Raw genomic sequence first — 15,004 nt, forward strand, 5'->3', positions numbered from 1 at the left:
ATTGATAAATGTAGAGAACGACAGCTGTCTCTGACATGCATATGTGTCTCTCTCTCTTGTTAGTAGGTTTTCTCATCAATTCAGTCATTGTAAAGTCCTTGATATAAGATTGGAAACCTAATGTTACCTAAGACTGTAGTTAAAGCCTAGATACAGTATGCTGTAATGGTTCCAGACAATTAGTGTTGTATCAGTCTCAAAAAGCTCTTTTCTAGAAGCTTAGAATGTTATTAAAGTGTTCTACAGACCCAAAATAATAATAATGTATACTTAAACAGGAGAAAAGTCAGAAATTATACTGTGTAAGTGAATTTCATAATTTGTCTCGTGGACACCTTAGCTTCATAAACCGATCAACAGGTCACAAAGCCACATAAGATGCCTGTTTCCTGAGCCACATCTCTAATCACACACCCTACAACGAAAGTGTCACTTTGGCCATGAAAATGACAGAATTTCTTTTCCATGGTATACATAAATAGGTAGAGGAAAATATAGCTTGAGGTGGCACACGATTCAGATCCCACAGTACATATTTCTCTAGGTAAGTCCCTGAGAAGACTTACATGATTATCCTGATATATGATAAAATAGGTCTTCATTAATATAACACATTTAGAATGAATAGCTGCTTTGTGGCAAATGTTGGGTTGAGGCCCCTTCTCTAATTTCTGGTTTCATGTGTGTTGTTGTTCACCCTGCCTAAAGCAACCAAACTATTGTTTATTTTAACACATAATTTCCAGGGGTGTACATTAGCGTTATTATAGCACAGTTATGTAATTATCCTGTCATAATACAGGAAGGTTCAGAAATGTTATGGTTTATGTGGCATTGTGAGAAACAGGGTGGAATCTTTCTTCTAAAATCAATTACAGACACTTTTGCTGAACATGTCTGGGATTGCTACAAAATGTACAAAATTATTTTTAATGGATAAGCAACTTTTACATGAGCGTTATTACTGCATTCAACAAAAGCAAGATCCATGAAAAGAGGTACCCTGGCCCCTTTGGGTTGCTTTGAGTTGAAAAAAGAGTAGAACATTAGGAGAAAGCACCAGACGTATTATAGAAAGCCTATTCTTTGCCTTGAAAGCAAAACTCCACACAACACATGGGATTGTGCCCCAGTATCAGCCTACCTGTCCACTGGTAAATGGCATGTCTAAAAAAATTGGTAATTTCAGTGGCACCCCAAAATCTGAATTGTTATGCTTTTTAGGGTACCCTTCCCTTTCTGGGTTTTTTGAGCATATTTGCAGGTTTTGACCAAACCTTACAATTAAGCAACCTATCTGCTACACAGGTGTCTCATTAATGTCTGGAGAAGGCTTTACATTGCTTGAGAGTCTCAGTGAGTTCAATGCAATGCAATCCCACTAATTTAGCTCTATAGTAAGCAATATAGAATTTGAAAATTAAATTGGACTCGCCAAAATTGGAATACTTTGACGTAGTTTTGCTGTATGTCTGTATTGTTCATTTTAGCTACACCCCAAAAATCTAAAAAAAAACTAGGCCAGACACCCCATGAAAAGGAGAAAAAGGAAGTAAAAAGCAAAGAATTTTCATCCAAAATTCCCAGGCTCTTTCACCCTCCACTCACTCACACTCTCCACTCTCTCTCACAGCTCTCGCATCTTCTTGTTCTTCTCTCTTCATCCACATCTCTGCAGACATAACCTCCTGGCAACTTTCGCCAAAATGGCCACACTTCAGGTGATGTCCTCTCCCCTCAAATGGAGGGACGGTGTAGAGTAAATCACCAGAAGCTCTTCTATTTAGCCCTAAGATAACCTTGTGTGAACTTCCGACAAAATTGCAGTGCTTCCTGTAACATTATTTGCATCTATTAAAAATCGATACACTGCATTTTATGTCATGATATAATTGACATGCTTTGAAGATATATTTTTTTATCTTTTGCGCAGTGCTTCCTGTGACATATGCCCATATGTAGAGTGATGGAGAGATCCCTCTAAATTGGCAACAAGAGTCTCCCACTCAATTTATAGCGACTCTGCAACAAAACAGAATACGTTTTCCGAAAATGAATGGGCCAAAGACGAGCAAAAACATTTGTCAGAATCGTTTTTGGACCATTTGCATATCTAATATATAAACACTCATGGAATATATAAATATATATATAAATATATATATACACACACACACAATATATATGTTTAGTGACAACTGCCCCTTTAACTATAGTCATTTCCACCATTGTACATATCTGCACTATGCTGACCTTTTCCAATTGTTACCCAGAAGTCAATACATCACATGATGAAGAAGAAAAAAAAAGCAAAAGGTCTAAAAATGTCATACTTTACACTGGGTACAACAAACATGTTTGTACTTTTACATAGGAAAAGGTCATATATCTAATTAATGGAATAAAAAAAATACTTAAAATGACGATATTGAAAAAGACCTTTGTACACATACATTGCTTTTGGTTTTTGAAAATATCATACTTTATAATGACCCATAAAATGAATTTTAAGATTCCAGTGAAAAGCTTTGTGTCTAAAATTCATGGGGATGTTGTTAAATCACATTTTAGTCTTTTTACACAAATACTCACTACTACATTGTCCACAATGCAATAAACATGACATTTTTGAGGATGTGAGTGCTTCTAGTGTTATTGACTAACAGCGACTTGCAGGCTGCAAATTACTAATGTAAATAGGACTGAATGGGTCAGTGTAGGCTTTTGAATTAGGTTCCAGAACCAAGCTGGAATTGTAACCAAGCATGGCATTCTTCTCTACCAGATGGTCCTTGCTGCTACCTTCCGGTAGATGTGTCTGTGAAAAGGGACCTTCCCCACGGTGAGCTTCAGCTCCACAAAACATGATAGGTTGGCTCTAGCTTGTTTCTCATTTTTGCTGGGTTGCCCATTTCTAAATAGGAACTACGAAGGGCATTTGTTCATCAAGTGGTCACTTTTTAAAGTAATTCTGCACCAAACCTGTTTCTCCTATGCCATCTGTTTGTACCAACTTGTGAAACCTATAGTATTCTACTGAACTAAAGCATACTCATTTAGGCATTGAAATATTTAAATCACTGCTTCAACTAACTTCCTAAATTTGATTCTGCTCTCCATTTTGTGATGCCCCCTCACACTGTCCTTAACCAACAAGTAAATTCATAAAATAAAACACGCAATGCCACTTATCACATAAAAAGGAACATATACTGTAACGGTCTGCTCACATGTGCACCTCATGGAGCCTCTAGTATATGAGGCTAGAAGCGTAAATCAAATCAGAAAACAAATAGGATAATTGAATGCCACTCCACAAAAAGCTAGTATCTAACCATTCACTACCTCCTTTTCTGAAAATAAGAGAATGCCTATATATATACGAAGTAGCAGTTGTTGGTCCATGATCTATCACCTTAACGGCATGATAACTGGTGGAACCAAACTATATCTCTGGTATGCCTAGTAGCTTCTTATCAGAAGATAAAGATGTAAGTCCATGTCCATCCAGAAACTGAAAACACAACAGGCTCAGTAACTGAACATGGTGGTACAGAACACACAGTTACATTTTTGGTAACAACAATAAATATTGGTAACATCTTGGTCCACAACAAGAAGAGGCATTAACATTGGGATTAAACTTACCTCAGCCGCGTTTGTGGCTACATTCCCCACAGTCACAATGACTTTGCCTTTGAAGCTTTGGAGTGTGGCACTGGAAGGACACGGCACAAGCTCACCCTCTGCTGTGAATGCAGATCCAAATGGCATATTCATGCTGCCAGGTATGTGACCACGATTAAAGCTGAGGGGGTATAGTTAAGGTACACATGGTAGACAACAACATGGTCTCTTCTTAATTCCTCAAAGGCCCCTATGACTTCCACACACCTTGTCACAGACAGTGGTGTCCTTTTGAGTTTACTATCTATGCGGGGAATGGTGAACTAATTAACACTGTGGCAATACCGCAAGGGTCTGTCTATGATTTCAAATTCTGGGACTTGAAAAACCTGGCCTAATGTGCTGCTAACATAGCCACACAAACTGCAAAACGATTACTGTATATGGGAACAATAAAAATAAACACTACATTAAATATTTAATACATTTTATTTATACTGCGAGTTAAGTGAAAAAATGGCAGATAACGACTAATTTAAATGTATGGGTTTATTCTGATCATCCATTATTCTTATTATAAGTTACAGGTAATAAGCATCTCAGGTGCAGAGTAATAAAAGTTGTGCAGTTACCATAGCAACCAACACTAGAAATGCTCTTTATACATAACCCTCACTGAGTAAGTCCATGCTCTCTACTCAGTGAGGTCAGTCTCTCGTTTGTCACATTGCTTTTAACCTGCACAGAAGAAAAGGAGCGAGACAAATAGATCATTTCTTATTCATCCTTTGTCATTCATGAGGCAAGCAAATTAATATGTGAACTTTTTAAGTGATGGTGCTCAGTATTATATTGTAGCAATGGACAATAAAATGACAAAATACAACAATAAAATGTTTAGGAACACACAGAGCAATCACGATTATGTATCCCCCTTCCCTGTCCATATCATAGTACATAGTGATGAGTGGCACAGTTTAAGTTGTAAAGGGTTAAAAAATAGAATATTGGAGTAGAAATCAGACTTTAATTATGTTTTTAATTGACCCTATACATTTGCTTGATGTGGCTGCTGGTGAGGTACTTTTAACAGCCTCCAATTCTACATAGGCTAGGGGCAATTGCCTTGTTGCACCCTCCCTCCTGTGTTTAGCTATGACCACAGTAGGGTTGTGATGTTGTGCTCATGGGAGTAACCTTGTCTCTATCCTCTTCACTGGTATTCGCGGTGGTCCAAGCTGATAGCAAAAACTAGTAGAAGTTCCAAGAAATCTATTGCATATAGGTCTAAACGTACTGGGATATACAACCAAACCCAATTTAAAGGTTATGGGAGCCTCTATACCACAACATGTAAAACCATGTTATCTTCTTTGGCTGCATGGACCCACTTGACTCTTAAAAGCAAACAGGGAATTCTTCTCAATTAACTACTTTAGGGACTAACCGCGTCACACTTAAAGAAGAAAAAATCACAAAGTAGATGTTCTTGAAAAGTGTTGTCATGGCACCGAGTACAAACATGCTTACTTAAGTGTATAACAACACCGGCAGCTTTGTTTGCCAACTAACGCTTGAAGTAGAGCGTGTTTCACCCTGCATGTACGACTGGACGCCAGAGAGGAAAAGTGCTGTAGGGGGAGTCCAGATGTTTTAGGGAGAGGTAACAGGAGTTTCAGCTCCTTGATTTCATGAGACATTTTGAAGAGACCCCAGTGACCTTCTGCTGCAGGAAGAGCTTGACTGGCCCTGTGTAACGTCTGGGAGATTTCTTCAGTGTCCTCCACCATGAGCTTTGCATTGTACAGGGCCAGCTCTGCACTTCACAATGGGGAAAATTACTCCAGTGTACTTCATAATGAATAGTGAGCGAGCTACTCATCTGCAACAGATGATGCAGATATATAGAAGGGGTCCATAGAAAATTGGCCCTTAAATGCCGGCACCTGAAAGCTTCCAAGGGGAAGACCTATAATTTTAGCCAGTTCCTACTGAATTAAGCTGTAGAGTACTGGCACATGAGACGGAAGAAGATATAATTTGGATGAGCTCAATGGACATGCAAGTAGAAGCCAATGCAGCTAAAGTACACTTAAATTCATGCCTAAATTAGCAATACAACTTTGCCACTAGCCCATCAACAGTTTTTTGTTATACCTAGCTCATGCCACTTTTATTCTCTAGATAATATATCTTAGCTACATTCAATAAGTAATCCTTCCCTTTCAAGCTTCCTAATGTGATTGTTCATACTTCCCCATCCAAAATGTATAATGTATATTTTACCCGCTGCCGCATAATTCTCCTCATTTTACAATAAGGTCACAGTATTATTTCTTTTAATTATCCTCCCAGTTCCGTGCCGATAACACTATGGAAGCAGGTAATTTGAAAGCACTTAACCATTTGGCCCATTTACCCTGCCCAAAGCATACCTTTGAAATGATGTGTGTCATATATTCAGAACAACCCTATGCCTATCCCATGCATGTTTAAATTCCTTCACTGTATTAAAGTGTACCACTTCTACTGGGAGGTTGTTCCATTTATCTACCATCCTTTCAATGGAGTAAAGTTCACTAACATCTCTTGAATGAGTAAACCATTAGGATACTTCACATGTAAAACATTTTAAACAATTAAAATGGGTTGGCTGGGCAAGGTGGTTTTTCCATTTAAGTAAACTTCAGTGATGGACGAGTCAGTGAATGTATTGAGTTACTTCCATCCTGACACAGAGTCATTGTTCCCTTTTTCCGGTATCTCATTTTTTGAGGCAATGATTGAAGGTGTGGAATGATCTTGGAGGAGGAAGTGAGTTCATCAGCTGTTTCCTTGAAATGTTTGAACGTTATCTTCCTAGCCTCCCTATCACTGTTTCCGGATAAGGGTGCATTTCATCCATAGCAGTCAAACAATCCTAGTTTTTAATGGCAACAGTCCCAGTGCAAAAATAATCACCATGACTATCATTTTGTGGAGTTTATGAAAGAGGAACGCTTTGTTTCCTAACTCAGATGTCAGTATATTCACACATGGGAGTCACGAAGGTTTATGCACGGAAGAGTCTATTGTTGTCCTTAATGTACTCTCAAGTTGCTCTCAAGTAAATGGCTGGATGCACTTATCAAGTTTACATAAAGAAACCCAATTCATCAAGAGTTTCTAGCGTGTGCCCTAGAAATATACAAGCCACATAAGAAAAATGAATTTTTCCTTTTTAGCCCAGGAGAAAATATGGTCTTTAGTCAAGCTTGATACCTTCTATTGGGTCTAACACCACAAGAAGACTAGACTGATACACAGTGGAGAAGAGATATGATTTAATTTAGAAACATAAGGTATTTTATTTTACTTTGTTGGTGAGTCCTTAGGCACCTGGTTCCAATGTGGCTTTTCCAGCCCATAAACTCAACCAAGCGTGTGTAACATATGCCCAAACACACACAGTTTGTAAGAAAAAAGTGCCATTACGGCCCCAGCCCATGGCTAGTATTATTGAAATATATTACCAGCTAGCCATAGGTGGGGCCAATGAGGAAAAATTAAAAAAGGCAAGAAACACCACCGTGATGGGTTTCCATGTGGACCTAACCTGGGGGGGACCCCAAAAAGACTACTCAGGCTTTTTTGTGTTAAATCCAGAAGATCAAGCTTTACCGTTTCAGAGGTACTCGCTTGATTTTAATGAAAAGGTCAAAATGTGATATAACTGAAAGTAATCCCAAAGTCAAAAATGCAGAAAAGACATTATCTAGGTGTAGTTTAATTGTGTGCATTAATGTTAGCCTGCCTCCAAAACCTCCTATAAATTAATTCTTCACCTTTCAGCGACACATACATATTCATGTTACACTGACACCTTTCCTTTAAAAAGCAACAAATATTGTAAGATTTCATAAAAAAACAGCTAATTCATAGATGCCTGCAATTATTATTATTTATAAAAAGTGTATGCGACCCAATATTACGCACGGGATCTACAGGAATGCTGGTCTCCGGTGTCAGTCTGCCTTCTCTAAACCCCTGCCAGACATTCCGCTTACCTACAGCCCAACACAGAGCTTGTGGCCAACAGGTTTGTAACCCTTAGGCTAGATCACTCAGATGACTTCGGTTTTATAGTCTCCTTGCAGTGAAAACAGATAAACTGGTTGAGCCTTTAACAAGTTAAGGCAAGCTGCAGCAATTTGCAAGATGCAGAGGGTGTGCTTCTTAAATTTTAAAGCAAACGACTAAGGTGTCCTATAAAAATTTCTGTACTGATACAGTGTGCAAGCTGGGACCTGCATTCATAGCCACCGCAAAAATAAATCTAGTCATCTTGATATATACCATATCATGCTGGGCACATTATCCTCTGGTGTCACAAGACACACTTATAATTAACTTAACCCAGTGTTATTAATATATCACTCTACTAAACATGTAATCAAAATTTATATATATATATATATATATATATATATATATATATACATATACATACAATATATATCTTGTCTTTTGTAAGATTCTCTATACCCATCTTTCCTCCCCTGCCTCTTTTTTTACTAGGAGCTCTGAATGTTTGCCAGATGTCCCAGTGTTATACAGTCACAACAATAAAAGCTTTATTCACTAAATAAATTGTGGTTTTAATGTTCTCTTTCTTCAATGCATTATGAAGGATATATTTTATTGTATCATCTGAAATGAAAGACTGAAGAAATATATATATATTTCCACATATATTATATATTATATATATATATATATATATATATATATATATATATATATATGTTACTGATATACAGGGCCAGTTTTTCCTGCAGCTGGCCCTTCATAATACACTGTGACGTGATGTATCCACTGCATCAATTGTATTAAAGTGATCAGATTTAGTAAAAGAACACAATACATTATACCATGGCTAAATAACACTGCCTTTCTTACTTAGAAGAACTAAGAAGAATCAAATCATTTCATCATGATGCAAACTTTAAAATTTTAATCTAATGTGAAAGAGCTGAAACCCAATTCTCCCTTTAATAAGTAAACCCTAATGTGTGGAGAAAGAGCAGGACATGTACTTAAAGTTTAATTTATGAAATTAAACCAACTGTCTTATGTAAATAGTGATCAATAGATCACAAAATTATATAGATTGGGTTGAGAAGGCTGTATCCCCTAGACATTTTGGTCTAACCACATGTTCTAAAACATAATGTGCCCCACTTTGACCAGTTACATTTTTGAACATGGGCAGCTGTGCATGGGGACAATTTCTGAAGCAGCTGTCAGAGGACATTCCAACGTCAGTGCGGCCGAGGTGCAGAGGATGTAAAAAGGATGTTAAAATATAAAGAGAACATTGCTACAAGCCAATGAGCCCAAAATAAGGCAATATGGCACAATGGAAAAAAATACTTAAAATTTAAGCATGGATGAGGTCTAATAATAATATAATAATATAATAATAGTATGGTCCATGTAACATATGATTAAAGGATACTCTTCGCTATTTCGTATGTCCACCACAAGGAGTTTTGGCTTGCCAGACTTGCCCTTTTTAGCTGCCTTGGGATGACTGGACACCGTCAGTTCACACAGGTCAATCAGATCCTCGGCAGAAATCCGAGGAGAGACTTCAGCCTTCAGCTCGCTCAACTTGATGGGCTCTCGACCCTAAAAATGAAATAACACTTTATGTTAGAAAATATATGGTAGCTGATGGCCATATGCAGAAAGCTGCACCTTAACAAAATACTTCAAGGCAAGACTGGCCCTGCTATATAGGTAAACTAGATAACTGCAAAATGGTGGGGAAAAAAGATACCTATATTTGTTGATGAAGATCTTTTGCTAGTCATACATATAAAAAAAAAAATGAAATAAAAATATATTTACACACAAACATTTGCCTTTAAATTTCAGTTCAGAGTCTTAAGCCATGGTTCTGGCGTGTATGTTTAAAATATTTACTGTGCCAAATGTACGTTGCATATTTATTCTTTTTACAACTTTTAAACAGAGTATAGGATGCAGCATTTTGAAAATGACAGATCACATAGAAGAGTGTATTGTGCTGTCAACATCAAAAATCAATATAAACCGGTCTATAAAATACACTAGGGTAAGACTTAACTCCTCAATGACTGCAAACAGGCCACATTTCTTGGATATCCCACCTTGAGCACAGGCATCTAAATTAATTATTCATTATACTCAGGCAAGGATGCTAAGGATTTCTGGCCTGTTTGTAGACTTTAAGGACTGGAGTCTTGCAGCCCCGAACAAAGGACTATACAGATAATTTTCTATAGTTACAGCGAGAAAGTACATACAGACATTAATGAATTATCTGATTCTTAACATCCATTAATGGTAGCATGTTGTAGATGTATTAGATAACAAAATGAAAGGAAGGTGATCAGATGCACCCTGGAATCCCTGAGGTGGCCAAACAGAGTGATTGACACAGAGGTCTGCCTAAAATCCACACGCCATGCCTTTGTGACAAGATAATAGGACCTCTAAATCTGCTTTTAAGCTCATGAATCACCTTACAGGGTGCTCAATAAGTAGTTAACGTGACAAACCCAAATAATGCTGGTTGCTACACTCATCTATTATGGTATTATGATCTATTGTAGTAAACGATCCGATTTTGTGAAAGAACACAACACATTATATTATGAATAAATAACACTTTTACAAAAAGAGTTGGTCTTCCTATTTAACGAAAAAAGGACTATGCAGAAGAATCAACTCATTTCATTATGTGCAACTTTTAAAGTGTAAATCTGACGTGAAGGAGCTACAACTCAACTCTCCCTTTAGTGAATACACCCTGATGTGTACAGACACAACTGGACATGTGTGTGTAGTTTAACTTATGGAGCTAAACTTAATGCCTTATGTAAATAACCATCAATCGGTTACAAACATAAATAAACACAGGACACAGAACAAACTCACTTAATAGATTAACTCACAGATATAATATTAAGAGAAACGGATTTCAGAACATTTGATTCTAATCCAAAAGGGACTAATTGTTCTCAAAAATCAGCCAGACACAAAAAATATGAGCCATGAAGAAGCACACCGAGGGGTAGAAAATGTACTCCATGATACATTATCCTCTAATAGTGGAACAGCTGGGCCTGAGACACAGATATATTGAGGATCTATTTCACCAACAATGAGACATAGAAATTACAGGCAATCAACATATAGACACATTGACTGTGTTTAAATTTACAACCGGGGGTACCGAGACATATGTTTTACAAGAGTGGAACAAAAATCCACAATAACACATACCAGAGCAGCATGGGTGAGAACTCACAATTTAACTTATAAAAAATACAGCTAAGTGAGGAAGAAGGAAAAAAAGAGGTTAATTCACATAAAAACCGTGCAACTTACCGGATCAGGCTCTAGAAAGGCTCTACCAAATAAAAAATACACTTTGTTAGTGTAGGGGCCCCTGATGGCACCACAGAAGCGATGATAGAAGCGTTGGCCCTTGATTAGATATACATAGTCTAGTATCCAGGCTATACATTAGGAGATGTATACAGGAGGATCTCAAGCTGTTTTTGTTTTGCTTGTAATACACAACAGATAACCATTCCCAAGATTCTCATTTATAAATTGAGAACCACAGAGACTTCATTTCACAAAGAAATGGTTTCTGTAAACCAACATTGGAAATGTTTAAAATGAAGTACGTTAAACCTTTAGAATGATTTCTTTTATAAGCTTTCTAGTAATTTGTCTCTGCATTTCAGAAGGCTGTCCTCTTAATGGTTACTTATACTCGTTTGTGCAGTGGTCGCCTTTTTTGATACAAGCTCCATGAGGTTTTGTAACATCATCCCTTGTGGTAGGTATCTGCTTAATAAATATCCGATATAAAGAACAAATGTAGCATGCATAAAATAGCAAGCAATATATAACAGCAGACAATGTAACTTCAGATGGTTTTTAAAGGAGCCATGCAAAGTATAATACCGGCTGTCAGAAAATTCCAAAGAAATACAAAAAAACCGCTTTAGTATATTTCAAGTTCGCTAAAGTTATTTTCAATACACTTGGGGTTTACAGCTAGAAATAATAAATAATAATAATAATGTGCAGTGGTTTAATGGAGCATTGATTCAAATTTAGCCAGGCATTCATTTGAGCTGTTCTTCGAATATTCATAAAGGACCATTTTGAACAGAAAGTTTGCTTTGGGGTCAAGTATCAACATGATAATAGCCCACAATAATCTGAAATACAATTACGTGTTTTAGGGAACCCCAAATCTTCTGCTTGACTTATGCTATAACATGTGGATGCCATTAAAGTTCAGCTGTTTGCTCGTGTAGTCGCTTCATCTGGATTTTAGCACCAAAGCAATGACATTGGAGTGTTGAACGTTCTCAGAAGGCTTTGAGGTTTTCATGTCATCTAATTCTTTGGCACAAATATAAACATTTTATGCAACCCCGGGAATTTGCTCTCTGTCTACAAAGAAAGCACAGCTGTGTGCATTTGATTTGTAAAAGTTCTGTGCTGTGGATAAAGATGGCTTTATACCGTATATATTCTAAGTTCATCTCTCTGGAAGAAGGAGGACCTGCTTGTATTCAGTGGTGGGTACAATATGACTTGCCATTGTGCCACTGAACATCATGATTTTGTACGTTAAACCTGTTTAATTTTCCTCCATTCCCAGCACAGATACACAAAGGCGAATAAGCCTCTTATTTTAATATTAGTAATTAAAGCTACCTGGGTATATTTAAATTAAAAGCTAGGCTCTGGCAAGATTAAAGAGTTCCAGCATCATCGGGCGGCAGGCCCACACAATTAGACACGGTCATTTCATTTTTCATCAATTTATAATCTCTCTGTGGCATTTCAGTTGAGCTTTCATGTAAAGTCAAATATTTCTCTTTTATGTATCGTGGCCTTTGGCTTTGTGAAATGCTGAATTTAAAAGGACAACAAAGAAGAATTCTAGAGGACATTTTGTGCAAACTATTAAGGGATACTATATAAGAAGCCTAAATGTAAGTTTTTAAAAAAAACTTGCCCAATTTCTACAATATATGATGCTAACCAATTATGGGTTATTTTATTGTGTAATTAAAAAAAGAGCTATGGAAAGGTCATATATATTTGATATAGGGAGATGAAAAGAAATGAGAAAGTGAATTATAGGAAAGAAGGTGGTGCATTGAGTGTTCTCTCTAAACAGATTACCATTAAAGGGACAGTTTAGTGTCTCTCACATCCTTGTGAGTACTTTCTTTTTATAACGTCCCCAATGACAGCATATAAAAGACAGTATAAAATACTGTTATATATCTCCCCCATGACACCTGACGTAGCAGTTATAGCCATGCCATGAATTCTTGTTTCTCCATGATCCAAAACTTCTTGCAACTGATTGGCTGATTCAGTGGCCAATAAAATCAATGGGAGTATGTCTAGTTGCTGACCAATAGCTTAAGCAGCCAATTGGTGGCAGGAAAGTGTTAGAATGAGAAATTAATGGTTCTCACTGGAGCTGAGTATATCACATACAGGGCATTTAGCTGGGGTGGGATTGGGGAAAGAGACAGATGCATTTGGTATGATTCGGCACAACACCCTCATGTACTCAAAACAGAACCGCATTCAAGTGCATATGATGGCTGGAGTGTCCATTTTAAACCTTTTTTTGCCCATTTGATTACTGTACTTAACACCACTGGGAATTACTGCTTGGTGAAAACAGCATGCTTCAGAGTTTGCGGAACTCTGAGAAGACAAAAGATAAACTCCTACTGCCTGCTACATTTTTATTTGATATAAGATTATCTATGTCATGGAAGCATATTTTGGCTAAACTACCGTAGACTGTCATACAATCTTGATTGACCTCACAAAAAAATGCAAGGCGAGAGCACACAGCTAACTCTTTCAACATGAGCAACCATGATTTATTATAATTACTAAAATGTTTAGGATTTAGATGGACATTCAGAAAGAAGCATGTTTCAAGCCTCTATGTCTAATAGCACTTCCACGGCTAACTGGACATTCCAATGTCATTCAGAATGGTCAAGCTACAGATACAATTCTGCCTGTCATGATGGCTGATTGGCAATGTATGTATGAATTAGTGGCCTACTAATATGCTCCACATTAAAGACACAGTGATTACAGTCCTCACCATAGTACACCTCTGAGCCAAATGGTCAGATGACTGCAAGGACATATAGGAGCAACTACATTACTAGTGCTAACAAGTCGTTAAAGGTGATGAATATACCTATGAGTGTTGATTTTTTTGTGTTTACTCATTTAAATGCTAAAATATTACATGGATCCTTTAAGAAAAGTTATTTTACAAGAATCCATTCCATAAACACCCGTATTAGTTAGAAAAACGTTGGGGTTTCCTTTGTGTAAATATAAAAAAAAAATAAGCATTATTGTAGATTTCTGTGCAAAGTACTAGATTTCCAGACAGTTTATCAATGCACGCTTCATTAGCTTCAAGGAAAAGAATGTCTTTACATATTATTTCAGAGTGATAATTATATGATTACACCGAAGACACAAAACTTTGCACTTCTAGGTATGTGGGAGATGCTTAGAAACAAGCGGTGTCTGTGCATGGCTTTTTCCTGACATACATTGCGTGACTGATATTTTGGAATTCATTTAAAAAAAAAAAAAGACAATTACAAAAGTGTTTTTCAATTTCACAGCCTGTATCACCTTGAATAAATAGAATCTCCAAAACCAAACTAAGATTTTAATGCTGTAGATATCTGTAATCAACATTCCATGCATTTCTGTGGTTGGATACTACCATGAATATATAATTCCATGTTCCAAGGAGCACCTGGAGCAAAACTGTGTTTTCCAAACAAAACCAACTTTTCTTTTAATAAAAGGAAGATTAAAATATTTGTAGATGTCGGAGACGATAGGATATTGCGATTTATGCCTTTATTGAGTTTGCAGGAAAGTTATGTGGAATTGTATGTTTTACCTGCATATAAATAAGGCAATTGAGGCATGTTAAAAATGAGACAAACATGACAAGACATCACAAAAGAGAATCCTACATGGAAAGGCATATGTGTGTGATCTTTCGAGGTAAATATCTCAATATTCTGGTATTTTTTTAGGTGACATTTTAGTATTAGCAATAGAGCTCCCTCATCTATTTTTTACAACATATTAAGGGTGACTTTGTCAGGAACTCATATTACTTTTAATATTGATATTTACATGTTGATAATAGATAAATAAAAATATACCCATGTAAATGGTCCTCTTTTTTGCGCGAGGGTTATGTCAAGCTTGTTCTTGCCTGTGCAGTGAAAAAGTTACCCTGGTT

General features: G+C 36.9%; 1 protein-coding gene across 3 annotated transcripts in view; it reads right to left on the reverse strand.

Moving 5' to 3' along the window:
- LOC149289308 (TBC domain-containing protein kinase-like protein) overlaps window positions 1-15,004 on the reverse strand; it is a 162,112-nt gene that overhangs the window by 27,230 nt on the left and 119,878 nt on the right. For all 3 annotated transcript variants that reach the window (XM_089490704.1, XM_089490703.1, XM_089490702.1), the window contains 2 exons: window positions 9,125-9,297; window positions 3,649-3,808 (listed from right to left, as the gene is read on the reverse strand). In XM_089490704.1, coding sequence (XP_089346830.1) covers window positions 3,649-3,808; window positions 9,125-9,297 — 333 coding nt within the window. The remainder of the gene's footprint in view (window positions 1-3,648; window positions 3,809-9,124; window positions 9,298-15,004) is intronic.

This window comes from Sceloporus occidentalis, unplaced genomic scaffold (assembly GCF_023333645.1).
Source record: "Sceloporus occidentalis isolate IW3139 unplaced genomic scaffold, rSceOcc1.0.p SCAF_46, whole genome shotgun sequence".
NCBI classification, from domain to species: domain Eukaryota; kingdom Metazoa; phylum Chordata; class Lepidosauria; order Squamata; family Phrynosomatidae; genus Sceloporus; species Sceloporus occidentalis.